Here is a 20,789-nt window from a genome sequence, read left to right as displayed (position 1 = left end):
TCCTCGACTGGAGGCCGTGTGTGAATCACAGCTGCACTGCTCAAGGGCTACGACTTCTTTTTCTCCCTCCCCTCCTCCCCCTTCTCGTATAGCTGCTCATCAGAGCAAACGCACCAAGATGTCTAAAAAGCAAAACCCAAAAGGTAAGATGCATGCGGATGTGCTATAATCAAATGTCAATAAACAGCACGATTGATTCCAAAGTTATCAATTAGGAGAGGGGTTAATTGCTTCTGCTGTACTCCTCTCCAGGCTGCTGGCGACGCTTGACAGCTTCTTGTCACCATCTTGGTGACATCGTATAACCTGTTGGGTTTTGTGACATTTGTAGCAGCGTTTCAGTTGTCCAGCTGGACAGCTCTGATTCTGGACTTGCTGCATATATTAATACTGCCCCATTTTCACTGTCAGAAAGCAGCAGAAAAGAAATATTTTCATTAGTTCAGCAGCACCCGTGCAGGTTCTCCTTTTTCTGCTGTTTCACATTGAAGACAAAGCTGTTCTTGCAGCAAGCAGCTCAGTGCAGAGAGCCCTTGTTTGCTGCACGTGAGACATTAATTCTAAAGTGTGGGGAGGGGGAGAGGTAGGGGTTAGGAAGGTTATGGTTGTCTTTTTATTTGCACTGACTACTAATTAATAATTTAAGGCGAGAGCTTTGACAATCCATGTCCTCTGCCTCGAGAGAAGCGCTTTTGTTCTCGGTAGATTTTTGCCTCTCGCAGCTCTGGCACAGAAATGGTGCCTACCTGAGCAGCACTGCTGTCCTTTGACATCCAGCTCCATGCGTGGTTCGAAGCAATTAGCAGCACTTATGGAAATTACTGTATAGGATAATTTTGGAGTTATTTTTAAAATGCTGCATCCGTGCTTTTGGAAGCCCCAACACAAGCCGTTAGGAAATTGTCTTCTCTCTGCTGCTGGAAATGGAGCCCAGCAATTGTTGTCAGCGACGGCGTGGGGAGAAAAGCAACAGGGTGGTGGGGAATAGAGGCAAGTCTGCAGGAGGCAGCAGGGAACCCTGCGGGGCTGGCATTGCTGGGTTTCTGAGGCCAGGAGGGCACCGGGGCTGTCAGCATTTGATGCTGCAGGCTGAAGCCCTGGTGTGCTCAGCAGATGTCATGCAGGCCCTGTGCAGGTAAGGAGTGTCTTCTCAGTTTCTCTGGAAGCCAAACAAAACCCCTTTGCTGTGTAACAAAGGAGCAGTGAGGAGTGCTGAGAGGTGAGAGGGTTGCTTTCAATAATGCAGCAGTTCTGAAAGCAAATCAGGAGCCCACCTGCTGCTGTTGCATGAGAGCGCTGCAGAACAAGGTGAGCGTCTGAGCTGCTCAGGAGGGTGTGGGTGAGATTTGGGAGGTGGGTATGGAATTTGGGCATGGATGCAGTGCAGCCCTTGGGCTCTTCCTTCTCCGTATACATCAAGGGGGCATCGCTGTTGGTGAAAAATTGCCCTGCGTGAACTTGGGGAGGGGAAAATGGCACAGGTGTGGTGTGGGGGAAGTTCTGTTTTAATCTCATCCCTCATCTAACAGCGTGCCATTCAAGTGGAAGCTCTGCTGAATCCCAGCTCTGTGTAATGCTGCTTCCTCAGCCTTTGGCTGGGAGAGGGAATCCCAGAACTGTCAGAGTTGGAAAGGACACGTGCAGACCCTCAGTCCGATCATGTGCTAAAGCAGGATGCACAAAAAAGCATCAGGAGGGCTTGGATCTCTTGGGGAAGGAGACCCCCACGTCTCTGGGGGTCAGGTTTGGACTTAGAGCTGCAATGAATGCTTGGGCCATTCGGATCTATTTACAACAACAGCAGTAACGTGGCATTTCTTGTCTAGACAAAGCCCCGAGGTGCAGCTGCCACCTCCTTGGGCTCCTCCTTGAAGCACAGTGACCACACCACAGGGTGTTAAGATAGTTCCTGCAGCAGCTGATGGAGGCACTGAGCCCCAGCTCTGGATTGGAGGCAGTGATGGGGTGAGTGCAGTTTGTGAGCCAGATGGACTCCCTCGTGCATCTTAATGTGCTCTGTGGGGAAGGAGGGGCTTAGAGGCATGTGTGGTGGTGGTGTCTGTGCTCCTGGATCATAGGGAAAGAGGGAGGATGCTGGAAAGTCCTGCAGGGGCCTTGATCTGTGCTGGTTTGTATCTCAGTGTTAATTTCTGCTCAGCGGGTAGCGATACACTCCTAGTTTTGTAAGCTAAATGATTTGTTTCTATGTTCAGTCCTGCAGTGGCAAACAGGAGTCAGGACGACCCAGAATGGGCAGGGCTGCCCTAGGCTGCTGGGTTCCTGATGTCCCAGGAAACAGAATGGGTATTTCTTGGGCTGTTTTTGCACACCTTTCACGTAGGAGTGACTGATTAATGGAGTTACAGGAGAAGGAAACTGAAGTGAGCAGGCAGTGTGGTGCTGGGCAGGGCAGATTCTTCTTGGCAGCTTTGGTGCTTCTGTTGCAGAGAAGCAATTTATGAAACAGTGCCAAAGCACAGAAGTAAATGATGTGGGATGAGTGATTTCTTGCCCCCTCCTTTTTCTGGGAGCTGCAGTTATGGGCACAGAAGCAATTAGGACCATGGTTCTGGAGTTACTGCATCGCATCCGCAGGGCAGCGCTGTGTGTTTTCATGCAACAGCATCCAAATGACACGGCGTTCCGTGCTGCCATGCACAGCCACAGCCCCACGAAGGTGTTCATTCCCCAAATCCTGAAGGCAGTGGCAGCAGCCAGACGTCTGCCCATGAGGATGGAGCATTTTCAATTCCATCCATTCCTGCAGATCCCCGCCACCGCCAGAGACCTGAGTGCCAGCAGCCCTTCTAATGATGCTCGGGAGCACTCCTGGGCAGCATCACATGAACACAGTGAAATCTCCGTTGCATAATTTTTGCATGATCAACGTTTTAGCTGCTGGGAGGACCGTGGCTGGAAGCTGGAGCTGTGGTGGGAGTGAGGTGCTGACAGCTCCGTCTGCAAGAGCTCCAGCACAGACACAGCTGTAGGAAGGGGTAGGATTGAGCGCTGCAGAGGGGAGCTGAGCTTCATCTTCCTTGGCACCTGGGTCCTCGGTGGTTGTTCTGCAGTGAGGGTTTTGAGAAAAGATCTCTAATTCTCACTCGGTGATGGGAATCTGAGAGCCATTTACAAGATGAAGGGCCGGAAAGTTGGGAGCTCAAACTTGCGTGAGCTTCAAAAACAGGAGACAATCTCACTCATGGGGCTGAAATGGGGAAGGACGGAGCGAGGGAAGAATTTAAGCGTTCATCTGTAGCCTAAATAAGAGCCTGACCTTTCCATCATGTTCACAATTCTGTCACTGCGTTTGGAGGCATCTCGGTTTAAATGCTACATCAATGTCTGGGAACCGCTGAAGTCAATGGTGTGTCTCAAAACTGCGTGTGAGTAATTTGGAGGAGGTGAGGGAAGGGACGTGAATCAGCAGCAAGGGGTGGTGACCCACCAGAGCGGGCTGTTGGATGCATTTCCTTCCCCAAAATCCCAAATTTAGATGCTTGGGCCTTTGGCATGCGAGGTGATCCCAGGGCAGGGATGGCAGGGAGTGAATCTGTTGCTGGAGGCTGGCTCTGCTCTGGTGTCTATCTGGAAGATTAGCATTGCCCCGAGGATGGGAGCTGGTGGGGAGCGTGAGCTGCTCAGTCTCCAGAGCCATTCATCAGTCTGGTTGCCTTCTTGTATCTCCAGGTGGGGGAGGTTGGTAACGTGCTGCTGAGGGGATCATTAGCTCTTTGTTGCTGGGCTCACAGAGGGATTGATGCAGAAATGTGAGGGTGCAATCAGCCTGCTTTGCTAATGGTTTATGTCACACCAGCCCTGCTAGGGCTGTTTGCTTCTTTGTGGCTTGGTCTGCAACTGGCTTGAAGCAGAGCTGCAGCTGAAGCAGTTTCATTGGCTCCCTGTAACGTGGCGGGAGGAACAGAATCTGTCCTTTAATTAAGGTTGGGGCACTGTGTGCTTTGCTCTCAGCAGCTAATTGCCCTCTGTTTGGTAGAACTGCCCAGCAAGCACTGTAACCACTGGAGCTGACCATGCTCTCCAGATGTCTCCCAGCACCTGAACGTTCCGACTTGAGTTTCCCATCTCCTTTGTCTTCACAGATCCATCTGGATTCATTTTCGATGTGCAGTCCAACACTGTGATGGCCCAAGGAGGAACCTTTGAAAACATGAAGGAGAAGGTAAGTGCATCTCGGGGGAATTCAGCTTGCCATTTTAGTACTGCGTCTTTATCTGCTGTCAGAGGTTAAATATGCTTCTGTCTGAGAGCTAACTGTGCTTCTTTCAGGAGAAGAATTTTATTCGGGCTAAATCATTCTGGCATATGAAAGTTTGATAAGGAAGGGCATCGGTTAAGGTGTTCAAACTGCTTGCACAGGGCTGCAATGTGAGGTAGAGCAAATGCTTCACCTGTCGACCTCTTCTCTTCCCTCCAGATCAACGCAGTGCGTGCCATAGTCCCAAACAGGAGCAACAATGAGATTGTCCTCGTGCTCCAGCATTTTGACAACTGCGTGGACAAAACAGTGCAAGCATTTATGGAAGGTAACTGCAGTGGGCTTCTGGGCTCTGTCATAGAGTCATAGGATCATAGAATGGCCTGGGTTGAAAAGGACCACAGTGATCACGTATCACGTAGTTTCAACCCCCCCTGCTGCATGCAGGGTCTCCAACCAGCAGACCAGGCTGCCCAGAGCCACATCCAGCCTGGCCTTGAATGCCTCCAGGGATGGGGCATCCACAGCCTCCCTGGGCAACCTGGGTGCATCACCACCCTCTGAGTAAAAAGCTTTCTCCTAATATCTAACCCCTGTCTCAGTTGAAAACCATTTCCTCTTGTCCTGTCGCTATCCACCCATGTAAACACCCATTCCCCCTCCTGTTTATATATACGAGCTCCCTTCAAGTACTGGAAGGCCACAGTGAAGTCTCCCTGGAGCCTTCTCCAGGTTAAACAAACCCGGTTCCCTCAACCGTTCTTCACAGGAGAGGTGCTCCAGCCCTCTGATCATCTCAGTGGCCCTCCTCTAGTCACTCATACCTGCTGTGTCTGTGGGCCTTCAGGAGCTCCTGCAGCAGGGTCAGAGTGCAGCACATGCCCCACATGGCAAGCAGCCTGTGGAGCTTCTCAGCTCACCCACACATGTTGATGTTTGTCTAACTCGAGGTTAAGGCAGAGATAAGGACTTGATAACTCTTTAGGTAATGGGGGTTAGATACTCAATTACAGAAACTCTCACTCATGTGTACAAAGCAGGGAACGTCTTCAGCTTCATTTTTTCTGCTGTTTGTACTTTGAAACTCAGATGGGTTTTGAAATACTTTGAAGTGCTAACTGGATTTTGTGACCTCAGAGAAGGTGGCTCTTGCTGTTGGCACTGCATGTGTGCCATCCTCACTGCTCATCACTGCTTTTTCTTTCAGGTAACGCCAGTGAAGTATTGAAGGAATGGACTGTGACAGGCAAAAAAAAGGTAACACTTCTGAATATACCTTGCAAATGCAGTTGTCTTTTTTTTATTGTTATTATTATTTCTTTGAGGATGAGGGAGAGCATAAATCGAGACTGCCTGCCGTTCTCTGCCTTCCTGGTAATTTTGATGAGATGAGAAGCCAGAGAGCAAACGTGTTCTGCACCGTTCTGTGCATGCATGCACACTGCTGGCAGCAGAGCAGACTGGCAGAGATGATTGCTGTGTTACCAGGCGCCTCGCTGCTAAGAGCAGGGATTTTGCATGGGGCCTTCGTTGCAAGCTAACCCCTAACATCACGTCTGCACTGGGTTTCGTTGTCAGAGACATTGCGTTGGGCTGAAAAAAGCTTCTAGACTTACAGCCCTTGCAATAGCTTTTGTTTTGCTGACCCTCTGCAGGACTCCTAATCCACACACCCAGCCCCACGCTGAAGTAAATCTTTCTCAGGTCCGTTTGCTGCAGCAGAGCTCCGTAATTCACTGCTCAGATGGTTGTGCTGTTCCATTTTTCATCGGTAACCTTTGGAGCTGAACAGTTGCATTTAATGCTGAGCTCTGTGGAAATATTTCTGTGTCATGTAGGCTTCCCTGCCCAGCTCTGTGCTCAGACCTCTGCGAAACGGTTAAAGGAAGATTTGCAAAGTTTTCCAGAACTTGATATTATAATGTCCAAATCCACCAGGACAGGAAGAAAATCATAATTATTCAAAAGGACTCCTTTGAATACTTAAAAAGCACCAGGATAAAATAGAGAGGGGAGGAATGTGACCGAAGAGCCGTGTGCTGGGGATCGAGGGAATTGCTGTCAGAGCGAGGGCTAGGGCAGCACCCGAGGGGAGTGGGGCAGCCCCCCACAGCCCCACTGCTTCCCACAGCCCTCATCCCATGCCTTGGGCTCGCTGGCACACCGTTGGAGGGGATAATGAGTTTGCTCGTCGTTAATGCCTCTATATCTGTCCTCATTGTTGAATGAATCCCTCCTGCTGTTAACAGGATCAACAACAGGGCTGGCTGAAAAGGCATTTAATTCAGCTACTTTCAGGCGGTAAGCACAAGCTTAATTTTCCCTTCAGGAATTAAAGCTTAACGTTTTTATTTTTCTTTCTCTCTCTCTCTCTCTCTGTGGTGTGGATGCCTAATCCTCAGAACAAGAAGAAGAAAACCAAACCGAAACCACAAGCCGAGGCGAACCCTGGCCCCACAGACCCCAGGAAATTGGTGTCCACTGAAGAGGAGCAGTCAGCAAACTCGGAGAAGGGGGGAATTAACGGTTTCCATGTCAACGGCTGTGCCCATGACACGGAGTCGGTGGACTCGCTCAGCGAAGGGCTGGATGCGCTTTCAATTGATGCCAGAGAGCTGGAGGATTGCGAGGCCTCGGTGCCAGACATGCCTGAGAGAACAGGTTAGTCCCCAGAAGAAGCGGCAGGAGGCTCCCGCTGGGTGTTTAAAAAGCAGAGGAGCTGCCTCTCGCCTTTTGTGTCCCTCCTTTGACCGGGGTCAGCTTTGAGAGCTGATTTGTTTGTATGGTCCTCCAGGAAAGGGCAGCTCACCCCAAGCTTTGATTTCTGCTTGTGGTCCTAGAGGGCTGGTGAGCGTTCTGCTGTCTTCTGTGTGTGTCATCGTCCCCTGTCCCCCCCTTCACACCAGTGTGCTTTGCTCTGGCAGTGCCTCAACTAGAGAATGGAATAGCAGACCTCGACACCAAATCTCTCACCATGCACCCTGCCCAGAGCCCTTCGTCTCTCAGACAGCGTCCTGATCAGCACAGCGCCAGCAGGTCTGGCTCCAGACCCACGGCCCCCACCTCCCTGCCTGCTGTGCGCCTGGACAACGTCGCCTTCTCACCTGCAAACAAGAAGCTGGGTAAGGCCCCCGGGTCTGCACCCTCCCTTGTGTCACGGCGGGTTGCCAGCAGCCAAATTCTCACCATCTCATCCGCTGCGTTGCTGACGGACGGCGCTGAGGCAGGCTGGACGTTGATTTTAATACAAGCTAACACACTTCTTATTATCTGGCCTCTAACTTGCACTCTGCTCCTCCTCTTCCCCATGCACAGCAGGAATCTTGACAGCAGTTTAGATGTAGTGCCTGGAGCAGCAAACCCGTATGTGTGAGAAGGCAGGGCGGGAGGCAGCCTCGCTGCATACGCTTAGCCCATTCTTCTCTGCTCCCTCGCAGAGCCTTTGGGTTCTTTCTCATCTGTTGTGCGAACGTGTCAAGAGGACAGTAGTTGGGACCAGCCCTGTTACAAGAAGTGACAGCCTCCTGTTACCCGTGGTTTTTTTCTCTTTCGTGTGCTTTCTCTTACGATAACAAGAGGGGACAGGAGGACCTGAGACAGCGGTGGTGAACGTGGTTGTCGTGCTTAGCTCAGTGAGGTGAGGCGGTGGCTGTGCCCCTAACCCAAAACAACTCAGATGCATTTGGTTACTGTTGTGAATTTGAAACTGTAGAGATGCCCCTGCTCACAGAATGAAGTCCTTCAAGCTCTGGGAGAGCTTTCCTTGGTGGAAAGCCTGCAGAACTTCTGCTGAACCGAGTGCCTCTGTAACGGGGGAGGGAAAGGAGGTATTAAAACCAGGCAGGACATAGTTTAAAAGTAAGAGGGAAAGCGTTCTCCTGATTTCCCCTGCTGGGAGGATTTAGCAGTGTGATTGACATGGCTGTTTAAGTTCTCTCTGTCTCTTGGTAGGTTCTAATATTGAAAAATCAGTGAAGGATCTCCAGCGCTGCACCGTCTCACTGGCTCGGTACCGGGTGGTGGTGAAAGAGGAAATGGATGCTTCCATTAAGAAGATGAAGCAGGTATTTGCTGAGCTGCAGAGTAGGTAAGTGAAATGTAGGAACGGATCCAGATGTGTTGAGGATTAAGATCAATGAATTCAGAATAAAACTGCAGCTCTCCAGTCAGGCTAATGACAAGCTTGTGTTTGCCCCGCTGGCCGAGCACCGTTTGTCAGCGCTTGAGAGCTCAGCGTGTCGTCAGGAATTAAGCCCATGTCTGAAGGCCTGTGCTCTGCAATTTGTAGAGGCTTTTTGCAGGCAGCTGTGCAAAGCCTGCGTTGGAGCTCACTGCCCACATGCAGCAGGAGCTCCGTGCCCCATTCAGGGCTTTGTTGTCCATCCGGCTCCTTGGCAAACTTTGATTCTGTGTCTGCATGAGGCAGTTAACTCGGCCTTGCTGAAGTCCTGTTGAGCACAGAGGGTGGGAGGAACTCGCTGGGTAACGTGCTGCTAGCTGGGTGCTGGCGTTGGCTGTGCTGGGAGCAGGGAGTGCAGCAGTCTGTGTCTCTTCAAAACAAACATTTGTATTTGAAATCTGCAAATTTGGGTTGCATACAGAGTGGAAGAGCAGGCTCCTTCTGAAGGTACACACACACACAGTAATGATCATACAGCAGGGCGCTGCTTCTCCGTTTTTAAACCAAGCTTTGAATACAGTGCACAGTGTTCCCTCCAGGTGCACTCAGGTCTTTTTAATTACCATTTTCATTGCTTTGGGTAAGCACTTCGCAGTGACGTTCCCAAAGTCCTGACACCAGATGCACTCAGTGCCTTGGCTGATTGGATCTGTTAGTGAGAAATTGTTCTTGGTTATACAAACACGAGTGCATTTGATAAAGAAGTGTAAGAAACTGCACAGAGAGTTCCCTGCTGGTCTCATCGTCTCCGAACTCGCTGAGGGTGCGCTCACTCCCTCTGCCCAGCTCTCTGTTGATGTTCAGGAGCTCTGGTCCCAGCACTGACCCTCGGGGGGCACCACACATCACTGCTCTCCATCTGGACACTGAGCCCTCAGCCACCGCTGTCTGGGTACAAAATCGTATCCAGCTGAGCAGTCTGCCCGTCTTTCCAGTTTGGAGGGAAGGATTTTATGGCAGGCTGCGTCAAAGTCCAGATAGATGACATCAGTGGCTCTTCCCTTGTCTGCTGACTCAGTTGCGCTGTCATTTTTACGATCAGGCAGGACCTGCCCTTGGTAAAGCTATGCTGCTCATCCCCTATCACCTCCCTCTCTTCCACGTGCCTTAGCATCACTGCCAGGAGCATCTGCCCCATGATCTCCCCCAGCTCAGAGGTGAGGCTGACAATTCAGTGGTTCCCTGCCTCATCCTTTCCACCCTTCCTAGCAACGGGTCTGACTTTGCTTTTCTTCCAGTCACCAGGGACTTCACCTTACCAAGGGTGCCTTGGTGGCTGCGTCAGCCAACTCCCTCAGTTCCTTTTGCCAGAAGTGAGTAATATTTGACAGGTAACCAAAAAGCTGATATCGCACCGCAGGATTAAAGCAGATATTTGGCAGTCTTGCAGATCCGTGTCAGAAGTGATCTGCATCTGCAAACTGCGTGGCCTCCAAGGCAGGAGTGCACAGTGGTGGTGATACGGAGCTGGCTGTGCTCGAAGCCTTTTAGCAAACCTTGTTGATCCGTGTGAGGCTTTCTATTTGTGTGCCTGCTGGGGTTGAACTTTGCCACCAGGAAGTGCTCTCCTGAAGTGGAATGCTGCCCTGCGTTTAAGTTCAGAGTGCTGAAAGTAGTGACAGGAGGTGTTTCTGGCTGACTTTTGACCTTAAAGAAGAGCGGACCCACATGGTTGGGGGTGTCTGTTTGCCCTCAGCTGCGTTCTTATTCTTTTTTATGCTCATGACTTCCACGGCACAGAGCTCCCAGCTTCCCTCTCTTGTGTTGTTGCAGTAGTAGGAATTTACCCCGCCAATAGCTGAGGGTTCTGGAGGGGATTTACCCCTCAGTAGCTGAGACATCTGTAGTCCTAACTTAATTAGAGTATTACACCGTACTTTGTTAGTGGTTTTGTCCTACTGAATGGCAGCTGGGGCTGCTTCAGTATCATCTCCATATAAAGTAGGGCTGATTGTTTTTTGTCGACCTCTCAGTGCGTGTACAGTAAAATCTGTGAAATCCCGTCCTCAGGATGGAAAATGTCACTGCTTTGGGTCTGTGTGAGCGCTGCTTTGCCCTTTGCCTCGCCGCTATCGGCTCCGCACCTCTCACGTCACGTTCCCGAAGGTGAAAGAGCCTCGTGTGGCCCTGGGCACAGGAGGATGTGTGGATCCGCCTGGCGTGGGGCCACCAGAGCCTCCCTTGGCAAATGCCACGCTCCGTTGGCCACGGCTCTGCAGAGTGCAGCCTGCTTTCCTTATCCCAAAAATGACGCAGTTGAGCAGAACAGAAATCGTACAGTCACATTTTCTTTTCTTCCCCCAGCTCCCTTTGCGACCTGGAGAATAATTAGTGTATTTTTAAAGCCTATGACACAAGTCAGGACCCAATAGCTAAATCCTCTTGCTGAATCATAGCTCCAACTGGCTTTCTACCAAAGGAAAACCTGATTTAAAGGCAGGTTTGTTCATCTGAGACAGGGCATTAGTAGCAAAGTGCAGACTGTTTTCGCTTGTGTGTCACAAACGTGCTTCAGGTGTCCTTTGAACCAGCAAGGCTTCCGCAGGTTTGGACCTTCATCTTCTCTCTCTTGGCAGCGTGCTGGTGCAGGCAGAAGTGAGGGTGAGGGGGCTCTAATGCTGCACCATGATCTCCAAAATCCATCCTGAGCAGAGGTGTCGATTCCTGCTCTGTAGGACTGGGAGGTGGTCGGGTAACTTGAATGAGGGAGTCCCAACAACCCTGAATTCCCAGCATGTTTTTCTGTCTGTGCTGCAGAAAGCACTCTGAGCCTTCGTGGGTGCAGAGGGGACGTTCAGCTTCAGTGCTTCCACAGGCACGGGGCTGTATTGAGGTTTGTCACTGCTGCAGCGTGGGGCTTAAAGGTGGCAGCTGCCCTGCAGGCAACCCTCGGGGCTGCTGCACAGAGCCTGACCTCAAAGCGGGCATCGTGCTCATGCTACAGCATCTTGCAGGGGCTGCTGGGCTGCAGGTATCTCTCCTGACAGCAGCTCACAACCAAGCACTCAGTGCTGCTTCGGTCCTCAGCAGGTCTCAGTTCACCTCCTTCCCCTTTTTCTTCCTCCCAAAGCGTGCTTTGTCCAAGCTCAGTCTCTCAGATTTATGTGGTCTTGTCCCAGCACACAGCAGCCCAGGACTGAGCGCATTCCTGAGCGGATCTGGCAGCTGGAGGGCGGTGTGCTCAGCTATGGGAGGCTGCCGGGGTCTGATCGAGCTGCTCCTCACGCCAACATCAGGCACAGCAACATGACCTCTGTTCCTCAGCCAGCCCAACTGTAAAATTGGGTAAAGGACTCCAGCTGAGCTCCGCTGAGTAAATTAAATGACAAAGGGACGCGGGCTGTAATCTTTTGTCAAGGTTCCTGCTGGTTTGCTTGCAGGAGAAAGCCCCAAACAGCCCACATAAAGCTCATATAAAGCAGGCAGAGCCAGGGATGTGTGTGTGTGTGTGCATTCAGGGAGGAGGTGATAGGGGTAGGTGCAGCACAGCTGGCTCAAGTTCATCAAGGCAGTGCTGTATCCGCATTGGGATCCTGCCTGCTTAGCTCCTCACAGAATATATGGGCATCTCTCTGTGGGATGGGCATCTCCCCACCCCCTGCCCCTTGCTCCACGCCGCTGAGCCACACGGGAGACAGCTGGAAGGAAGGTGAAGCCTTATTAGTGTCGCTTCTGACACACGCCGTTGTATTTGTGCAGTTGGGCCGCGACTGCCTGACCTGGCTCAGGCCCCCGCTGTGCTGCGAGCAGAAACAATCCCTGCCCTGAAAAGGCAGATGGACAGAGAGCCGTAAATCAACAGAAGCTGCCAAATGTCAAAGCTGCTGTTCAGAGGGAGTTGTTCAAATTGATCCTGCTTCAGTCCTCTCTGGCACGCAGAGGAGTGGGAGCGGTGGTTGGAGTTTGCCTTTCAGATGCCCTATGGTTTTCGAGGAGAAATATTATTCCTCCCTGTTTTCAAGCAGACTGTTCTCACTGAAAAGCCTGTGGCCTGAGTTGGAGGGCTGTTGTTACGCTGTGTCTGCATGGAAAGCCTTGTAAAGCTAACAGGCAAAAGGAAGACTGGGCTTTTGTATTAGGAAAACAGAAGGGAAGTTCATTGATAGGCAGGATGCTGAATGCACTTGAGCTGCTAGGGGAAGCACAGACTCAGTGCCAAGGACGTTGCAGGAGCAGCGTGGAAGCACAAAAGCATCTGTAGGAAGGGTCAATATGAGGGTCTGGGTTTGTTTCTGCAAGGAACAAAGCTGAAGCCAGCACCTGCCTCTGTGCTGTGAGTGTTTTCTCTCCTGCCGTTGCAACCTGAGTCTTGGTGGGTAGTGGTACAACTCTGCTTGCACAGAGGCTGCAGCCACAATGCCTGGGGGAATTGTGGTCTCATGGCAACAGCCACGTTCAGAGCCTGCTGAATCTCCTGTGGTGCACCTTGGGTGCTCTCAGGTGGCTGAAAAATCCTCAGGCTTCAAGAGATGGGTGCGTGGTGGGGGCTGTGCCCACTGCGTGCTCCCTCAGCCCTTTTGGATGTGCCCTGCCCTGAAGTGCTGCAGAACAGTAGAATTTGGGTTCCAGGGCTGGCAGACAGTTTGGTGCACTGGAATAAGCTAAGAGTGAAGCACTGCAATCAGGTGCCTTCACCGTGTTGCTCCTGAGAGGCTGCTGCCCACCCCCAGTGCTGTGGGTCCTGCTTGTGGCTTGAGCATTCTGAGCAACTCTGCAAGCATTGCACCACGGCTTTCCTCTGCAATAAAGCCCAGAGCTGTGCAGCTGCTGCTTCTCTCCCCTCACCTCTGACTTTATCAGAGCACGGTGACCACACACCAAGCAGGTTTTTAGAAATGCAGCCAGGTGCTGACTGAAGCTGTGGTGCCAGCAGAGCTCAGAACCAAGGCTCCTGCTGCCCTCTGTTGGTCCCTGCTCATGGCTGGCCTACCCAGAGACCCACCGTGCTTCTGCTGTGGGATTCTGTGGTCCCCTTTGGTGTTAAATCCCTTCTCTGTGTTCTTCCCCAGCCTCATGGATCGCGAGGTGGCGTTGCTGGCTGAGATGGACAAAGTGAAGGCAGAAGCAAGTAAGGCTCCCTCCTCCCATTGAGCACCCAGCCTGTAGATCTGCAGGTGGTGCTGTGCTCTAGAGACAGCCCCATTGGAAGCAGATTTTTCTCCCTTGTTTCCTTTTCACTCTATGTAGAGCACTGTGTATTTGGGAACAGACAAAACAGTACACCATGCATACTGGGACTGGATTTTGCAGTTTGAGGCTTTTGTTCTGTGCCTGCAGAACAGGCAGGGATGAGCTGTGGGATGAGCTGTGCTCTCCTAAAGGCACCGCTGAACATTTTGGCGTTCCTGGGGAGCTGGAAAGGGTGCTCACAGCACCAACAGCACTGCACCCTACAGCACCAACAGCACTGCACCCTGCAGCTCAGGGGACGTGGGAAGGCACTCAGCAGCTAAAACAGCACGTGGTGCCCGCTTCAAGCTCAGGTTCAGTCTGGAGACATACACAGCTGCAGGAGGGTGATGCTGGGGCTGCTGTGCAGCTGGCGCAGCACTGACAGGGGGAACCTGCTGCTTACCAATGAGGGGCCAGGCTGGGGCTGCTCCAGCCTCAGAGCTGTGCTTTGTTCTGCAGTGGAGATCCTGATGAGCCGGCAGAAGAAGGCAGAGGCCCTGAAGAAGTTGACCGACGTGGCAGTGCGGATGTCAGAGGAGCAGCTGGTCGAGCTCCGAGCTGATATCAAGGTGAGCTTTTGGCTCCTGCTTCGTCTCACCCAAACCCTCTGCACGTTTTTGTAACCACCTGGGTTTCAGAAGAGCAAAGTTTTGGTGCGGCGTCTTTTCCAAATTCGCTGCTGCTGCTCTCTGCAGCCGTGCAGGAGGGCACAAATTCATCCTGAATCTTAACTTTGGATACGTGGTTTGCAAAATACCAACAAATGATCATCCAAACGTTAACCCCTTGGTGCCTGCACTTCAACCTTTGGCTGCTGTGCGTTGGCAATGAGCTGGGAACGTGGCAACGCCACAGCTTTGTCGTCAGCAGAGTGCTGAGAGCCTCCCATGGTGCAGGCTGACCTCTGCCTTTCCACCCAGCTCACAGAGCCTGCCCGCTGCGCAGAAGCTGCTTTTATATTCCATGAAACACTTTTATATGCCAGAAACCACCTCTGCTCTCTGGCACGCCGGCTCCTGCCTGCAAGAGGTCAGCACAAAGTTGTGTGAAGGATCAATTAAGCTCCAGCTTGAGAATCCAGCTGCTGGTGCTGCAGTTCAGGGCAGTTCCCAGCCCTGAGCAGGATTGGTGGTGCTGAGGAATTCTGCTTCTATCTACATCCTGAGCAGTGCTGGAGCCACCGTGGGACTGAAACAACCCGAGTGAAGCTGGTGGAAGTCATGCAGAAACCTTTTCCTCATTTCTCAAGCCCTTGCAGCCGTCTGCCTTTTCAGCCAAGGCTTTTTTTCCAGCAGCATCCGCCTCAGATATCTGTTACAAGCCCCAGACTGGAGACTTCTGTCTCCATTCCTATGCTCTGGTTGGGTGCAGGGATTGGAATTAACATGACTGTGTTCTTTTTTCCTCGCAGCACTTTGTAAGCGAGCGCAAGTATGATGAGGAGCTGGGCAGAGTGGCACGGTTTACGTGTGACATCGACGCGTTGAAGAAGAGCATTGCTGCCTTTGGGCAAGGTGAGCAGGGAGGGCCGGGCAGCCGAGGCCTTGCCATCACGAAAACTCCCTGTATTTCCCCAGATGGGAAAGCAGCAGCCTGGGAGGGGGCTGTGCTGGGTGCTCTGTTTCTCCCGAGCAGATGGGGGAGGTCTTTGGGGTTCCCCGTTCTTTGGCCATGGGGGCCGTTCTCCTTCCTTCTCTTTCTCACAGTCCACAAAACCAAACCCAAATCTCACCAGGAAAAGCTCTGCTATCCCTTCACGCCTTCAGCTCCAGCCCTGAGCTGCTCCAACAGTTCTGCCCCAGGATCCCAACAGAGGTTGAAGGGTGAGCAGTCAGGACCCCCCCACACACACAGCGCACGTTTTGGGGTCTTTCTTTTCCAGTTTCTCACCCGAAGAACAGCTACTCCACTCGCTCCCGCTGCAGCTCCGTCACAGCCGTGTCCCCAAGCAGCCCCAGCAACATCTCTGCTCCCTCCAGCCCCGCCTGTGCCTCTGCCATCAGCCTTACCACAGCGAGCAAGAAGCCCCCGTCCTCCATGGAGGCGGCCGTGGAGGGTGCAGGCAGCCACCCCCCCCAGCCCCACCGAGAGGTACGTGTGCCCTGGGGCTGGGAGGGCTGCCGCAGCCCCGCTTCTCTGCCTTTGCTTCTGGGGTGATTTTGGAGGGGTTTTGTTTTCCCCCCTTTCAGGGAGGTGTGATGGGCACGGGCTGTGAGCTCTGCATCACCTGGCAGCGCGGGGTTTTTGTTTTGCCAGCTCTCTGACGAGCAGGAGGGGCACGGGGTCTGGTGTAAACTGTGGGCTCTGCATCATGCGAGACCTCAGAGGTTTTGCTTTCTCTGAGGATGGGGTGAGTGTGAGAGCGCTCCATCTCCAGGCTCTGCCTCACTTTTCTGTTGGGGTTTCTGTATTCCAAACTCTCTGGGTAGTGAGAGGCACGGGGTTCATAGTCTGCAGGTTCTGCTTCACCTCAGATACGGGCATTTGTGATTTCCAAACTCTGGGGAGTGGTAGGAGGGCACACGCTTCCCAAGCTCCGCTTCACATCGGCTTTGAGTGGTTTTGTTTTCCCACCTCTCTGGGGAGCAGTGAGGTGCCTCTGCCATCTGTTTCCCGTGAGCTTTGGGGTTTCCAAGTTCCCCGAGGAGCAGGAGAGGTCTGAGGGCGCGCAGCCTCTGGGTTCTGATTCGCACCGCGTTTGGGCTTTTTCTCTTCCCCGACGCGGAGGAGGAGCGTTGCGCGAAACGCGTCGCCTCGGCGCTGCGTCAGCGGGCGGCCGCAGCCCTCAGCGTGGGATCTGTCCCTCTCCTCTCTCTTTCTCTTCCAGGCTGCCCCAGGGAACAGGCGATCGGGACCACCGGCACCACCGGGCTCCCGGCCGCAGTCCCACGCCGCTCCTCCCCCGGCCAGGCGGTCCGGCGGCCCCCGGCACCGCGGCGGAGCAGCTCCGGCACTTGGCCGGCACCAGAGCAGCCCGGGCAGCCCCCACCAAGTGCAGCCCCCGGAGCCCGGAGCTGCGGCCGGAGCTGCAGCCACGCACAGCAAAGGGCTCCCGCAGCGCAAGCCCCGCGCCAGCCGCCAGGAGGGAGCCAGCTCCTGAGGTTTCCCCACTTCTGCCCTAAGGGGACGAGACTGTAGGAAGCTCCTAGCTAGAGATATTAACAAAGGAAAGTTTACACTTCTCAGTTCTTGTGCCATTATTATTATTATTTTTTCTTTCCTTCTCTTTCTCTGACGTCTGCTTTGTGTTCTCTCACCTACTGCACCTCCACCCGGGCTCGGGGCCCCTTTGCTGCTGTCACTGTTGCCTTTTTCTTTCCCCTCTAGAAAATCTCCATGGCTCTGATGTCACTGTAGGCAGAGGGGGCCCAAACGCAGCCCCCAGCCTCTTTGTCCCCACTCTGCCCTGACCCTGGGGTCTCACATTGAAGGAACGGCCCCAGGACAGCCCAGCCCTCGTGCTGGCAACGAGGACAAGTGCTGCAAAATGGGAGCAGGGGGCAATTTGAAGGAGCCAGGAGGGGGTTGTGAGGGCTAAGCCCCCAGCGCTGTGCCAGCAGGACCCTGTGCACACTGCACAGCGTGTTCTTCTCTGGTTTATGTAGAGGGGAAAACTCTTTGTTCAACTCACCTCCCTCTCTGTCCAGACCCACCCTAAATTAAGGAGCAATATCAATTAGCAGAGCTAATCTTAGCTGCTACCAAGCGGTGATGGCCGTTACTTAGCATTGTCCGAATAAAAGGCAATGTTCGTGTTCGTTAGTACTGTCCATTAATTAATGCTCTCTGTTCCTTCCTGCCTCCAACAGCCAGCAGTTTAGGGTGCAGTGGGGGAAAGGATCAGGTCCTCCCAGGAAGGCAGCAGGAGGGCAGGGTTAATCCTTGGGGGGGGCAGGAGGAGGGTTGGGGGGATGGAGCAAATGAGGTTCTTTTGGCTCTGCAAAACACATTCCTGGATACCATCAGCTGCTGCTTCAATGGGACATGTGAGTACAGCAACTCTGCCTTTATCAATAAAGGACTTTCAAAATATTGCCCCCACAGCTCAGGGTCTTGTGTGTCCATTTACCTCCCCTCCCTTCCCACGAGCCACAGGTGTGAGGGTAAAACACTTTTATTTGCAGGCCCACAAGCTTGGGGCCAGGGGAGGGAGAGGCCCACCCCCCTCCAGCTGAGGGGAGCCAGGAACACCTCCCCCCCTCTCTCCTTGTAAGGCTGGGGGGGACGTAGCAGAGCAGCCCCCTCTCCTCACTGCTGGGCCATCTTGGCCGCCTCCGTCTTGATGAGCGTGATCAGGTCCTGGTTGATGAGGAAGACGAAGCGGAGGCTGGCAATCTGCAGGTAAAGGGGGGAGGTGAGCAGGACTGGACCCCTCCTATGGCCCTGAGAGCCCTCGCCACCCCCCACGCTCACCTCCACCACAGAATTGTTGTTGAGCTTCCACTTGTTGCCACCAAGCACAGGACGGCCATCGATGTAAATGGGGCGCCGGCCCTCATTAGCGATGAAGAAGTCCCCATTGTTCTTCAGCTTGATGACGCCTTAGGGGGGCAATGCAGGGGGGAGGGGAGCACAGCTGCTGTGCCCTCGAGTTCCCCCAAACCCGCCCAGCCCTGCTCCCTACCCTGCTTGCGAGAGATCTTCCAGGCCGGTCCCTCCAGCGCCAGGTCCACATCAATCTGGTTGTCCTTCGTGGCTCTGCCCAATGTGATCTGAAGAAAGGGGAGCATAAGAAGGCTGGAGGAGCTCAGTGGGATGAGCAGAGCTCTGCTGGGGGCCTCAGCCCCACCCTCACCTCTCGAGAGCGCATGAGATACCGCACCATGCGGCCCCGCAGCACGGCCAGCGTCTGGCTGTCAAAGTCTGGGGAGTTCATGCCTGAAGGGAGAAGCAGAGAGGAGGGCTGATGAAAGGAAGGACAGATGGACAGTCAGACAGCCTCCTGCACTCAACTCTCACCTGTGATGCTGTCAACTAACACCTGCCACTTGTGCAGCTCCTGCTCCAGCTGCCGGATCTCCCGTTTCTGGCGGCGGTCGGCCACAGTCAGCTCTGGAAGAAGGGGAAAGAAAAGAGTGAGAGGGGAACACACCCCCACCCCCCACCAAGTCAGACTGCTCGGATTCCACTGAGCAGAGGGGTGCAGGCTGAACTCACCATGCTCCAGCACATCATCCCGCACATCCCTGCAGAGGAGGAGGAGGATCAGAGAATACCACCTGGAGCACCCCCTGCCTCCCCCCCCTCAGGGCTCCCCCCAAACCTCACTTCAGCTTGCTGTCATCCAGCATGTCCTCAGCATCCGAGAAATTGAGCACTTGGTCCCCCTTGGGGAGCGGCTGCACTGGAAAGAGCAGGAGGGAAGGGAGTGCACAGGTGGGGACACACAGAGAGGGAGACACAGGAGGCACGGGGAGGGGAGCTGGGCTCACCGGTTTGGTCATCCAGAAGGTAGTACTGCTTCATGAGCTGCCAGTGCAGCTGCAGGGCCTTGGCTGTCCTGGAGGGGTAGAAGACATCGGGGTGCTTGTGGAGAAGCTCCTGGAAGGTGTCGAGTGTGGGCTGGCTCATCTGCAGAGAGGACAAAGGACACGTGGCACAGAGGATGCCCATGGAAAAGCAGATGCCAGCATGAAGCCCTACCTACAACAAGCCCTGGCCCCACAGGCTCTTACCGATCCCACTTTGTTCAGCAGCTGCTCCTCAGCTTTGCTGAACAGCACCTTGCTCTGGATGGCAGCGATGGCCTCAGGGTGCAGCTGGCGCATGGCCTGGCAGGCCAACCTGAGGGGAATGCGGTATGAGAACCCCCTCTGAGGGCAGCTCTGCCCTCCAGCACCAGTCCCACACTCACTTGGAGATGATGGGGTCGTAGAGCAGCGCGTACCAGCGCTCCTGGATCTCCCGCAGGTTGAAACGGCAGCTGAACTTCACACCCAGGTGCACAGACGTGAGGTCGTTGGTCTGGAAAAGCCCTCAGATGAAAGAAAAGCTACAAATACCACCACAGCAAGAGCCCCCAGAGCACAGTGAGCCCTGGGGCCGTGGGGGTTGGATCTAGGGCTTAGGGAGGGGGAAGGATCAGACCTGCAGCACAGCATTGATAAGCAGGAGGTCATCAGCAGGCTTCCAGCGGCCCAGGTCCTTGGTCACCTGCAGGGGCTGTTTGCTCTTCTTCATCCGCTTGGCAAGGCTGGGGGCCGGGATGGGGCTGGGCGCCACAGGGGTGGACACAGACTTTGAGACCTGGGGAGACAGTGCGGGGTGGAAGGGTCGCCTCAAGGGGAAATGGAGTGACATCAAGGGAGAGGGTGGGGAGGGGTCTCCCCGAGGGCAGTGGGGATCCTCCTGAGGAATGGAGGGGGTCCCCTCCCTGAGGAACTGTGGGGTCCCCCTGACAGCGCCTCCTCCTCAAGGGACAGCGAGTCTCCCTGGGGAGCACTGAGGGTCTCCACTCTGAAAGGTGGTGGGGGGTCACCCCAAAGGGACAGTGGGGTCCGTCAGAGCCCCCTACCATCCCCTCTTGCCCCCCCCCCCCCAGCCTTCCAACCCCTCACCTTCTTCTTCTCGCTGGAGGACGGCTCACTGCCCGAGCAGCGCCCCGGCTCCACGCCCCCCTTGGCCCGGCTGGAGGACTTGGCCAAGCTGCTCTCTACCAACTCATCGTCGAACTTCTTCCGCTTGATGAACCTGGGCCGAAGGAAGCAGCGATGGGCCCCGTGCCCCTAACTCTCCCCCCCACACACCCTCACCTCCATCCCCCGTACCGTGAAGAGCTGCGGCGCTTCGGGACGGCTCCAGAAGCCTGGGCCGAGCCCCGTTTCGGCCCCGCCAGCGGCTCCTCGTCTTCGGAGCGACTCGCCGCACCCGACGCCATCAGAGGAGCGCTTCGGAGGGGTCCTGCGCCCGTTACGGGGCCCCCGTTGGGGACCTCAGCTTCCCCGGGCCCCACCGCGGCCTCACCATCCCCTCGACGGCGTCCGCCGGGAAGCCGCCATGGATAACTACTTCCGGGCGCCACCGGAAGCTCCTCTGACGTCACTGACTCTGCGACATCTTGCGGCGCCATCTTGGTTGAGGGCGGAGATGTGCCCGAGTCATTGCGGGCACGGAGGCGACCGGAGCCCACCGGAGGGCAGAGATGGGGATGAGGACAAGGAAGGGGGCGGAGTAGGGAGTGCCACCGTTGACCCCGCACCCACGATCCCGCCCGCGCAC

General features: G+C 54.3%; 2 protein-coding genes across 4 annotated transcripts; one reads left to right on the top strand and one right to left on the bottom strand.

The window, feature by feature from the left end:
- Nucleotides 1–25: 25 nt before the first annotated feature.
- On the top strand, nucleotides 26–17,326 carry SPATS2 (spermatogenesis associated serine rich 2). 3 transcript variants are annotated; one of them, XM_052702884.1, is made up of 12 exons: nucleotides 26–143; nucleotides 4,104–4,183; nucleotides 4,439–4,547; nucleotides 5,427–5,476; nucleotides 6,622–6,880; nucleotides 7,144–7,341; nucleotides 8,171–8,306; nucleotides 13,409–13,467; nucleotides 14,031–14,140; nucleotides 14,983–15,085; nucleotides 15,454–15,662; nucleotides 16,399–17,326. In XM_052702884.1, the coding sequence occupies exons 1-12, from the start codon at nucleotides 119–121 to the stop codon at nucleotides 16,669–16,671; spliced, it is 1,611 nt and encodes a 536-aa protein (XP_052558844.1). In that variant the 5' UTR covers nucleotides 26–118; the 3' UTR covers nucleotides 16,672–17,326. The 3 variants fall into 3 exon arrangements, with proteins under 3 accessions (XP_052558844.1, XP_052558843.1, XP_052558845.1); XM_052702883.1 differs by having other exon boundaries at nucleotides 7,141–7,341; XM_052702885.1 differs by lacking the exon at nucleotides 26–143 and adding an exon at nucleotides 180–1,965 and having other exon boundaries at nucleotides 7,141–7,341.
- A 343-nt stretch (nucleotides 17,327–17,669) lies between these two features.
- Nucleotides 17,670–20,655, bottom strand: MCRS1 (microspherule protein 1). The gene is made up of 13 exons (XM_052702886.1): nucleotides 20,339–20,655; nucleotides 20,129–20,261; nucleotides 19,659–19,817; nucleotides 19,426–19,535; nucleotides 19,247–19,355; nucleotides 19,004–19,142; nucleotides 18,840–18,915; nucleotides 18,729–18,757; nucleotides 18,531–18,623; nucleotides 18,367–18,449; nucleotides 18,196–18,283; nucleotides 17,985–18,112; nucleotides 17,670–17,906 (listed from the first exon to the last, which is right to left on the bottom strand). The coding sequence occupies exons 1-13, from the start codon at nucleotides 20,638–20,640 to the stop codon at nucleotides 17,820–17,822; spliced, it is 1,536 nt and encodes a 511-aa protein (XP_052558846.1). The 5' UTR covers nucleotides 20,641–20,655; the 3' UTR covers nucleotides 17,670–17,819.
- Nucleotides 20,656–20,789: the final 134 nt, after the last annotated feature.

Source organism: Tympanuchus pallidicinctus, unplaced genomic scaffold (assembly GCF_026119805.1).
Source record: "Tympanuchus pallidicinctus isolate F22 unplaced genomic scaffold, pur_lepc_1.0 scaffold47, whole genome shotgun sequence".
Taxonomy (NCBI): Eukaryota; Metazoa; Chordata; class Aves; order Galliformes; family Phasianidae; genus Tympanuchus; species Tympanuchus pallidicinctus.
Note: the sequence above shows the minus strand (reverse complement) of the source record. Positions and strands in the feature narration are given on the sequence as shown.

Excerpts from the sequence above, each read along its gene's own strand:
- SPATS2 (XM_052702883.1), top strand. The coding sequence starts at position 119 with ATGTCTAAAAAGCAAAACCCAAAAG. Across the intron at positions 6,881-7,140 it reads AGACATGCCTGAGAGAACAG|CAGTGCCTCAACTAGAGAAT; the intron begins GTTAGTCCCCAG and ends GCTTTGCTCTGG. Across the intron at positions 14,141-14,982 it reads AGCTCCGAGCTGATATCAAG|CACTTTGTAAGCGAGCGCAA; the intron begins GTGAGCTTTTGG and ends TTTTCCTCGCAG.
- MCRS1 (XM_052702886.1), bottom strand. The coding sequence starts at position 20,640 with ATGGCGCCGCAAGATGTCGCAGAGTCAGTGACGTCAGAGGAGCTTCCG. Across the intron at positions 19,356-19,425 it reads TACGACCCCATCATCTCCAA|GTTGGCCTGCCAGGCCATGC; the intron begins GTGAGTGTGGGA and ends CATTCCCCTCAG. Across the intron at positions 19,143-19,246 it reads TGCTGAACAAAGTGGGATCG|ATGAGCCAGCCCACACTCGA; the intron begins GTAAGAGCCTGT and ends TCCTCTCTGCAG.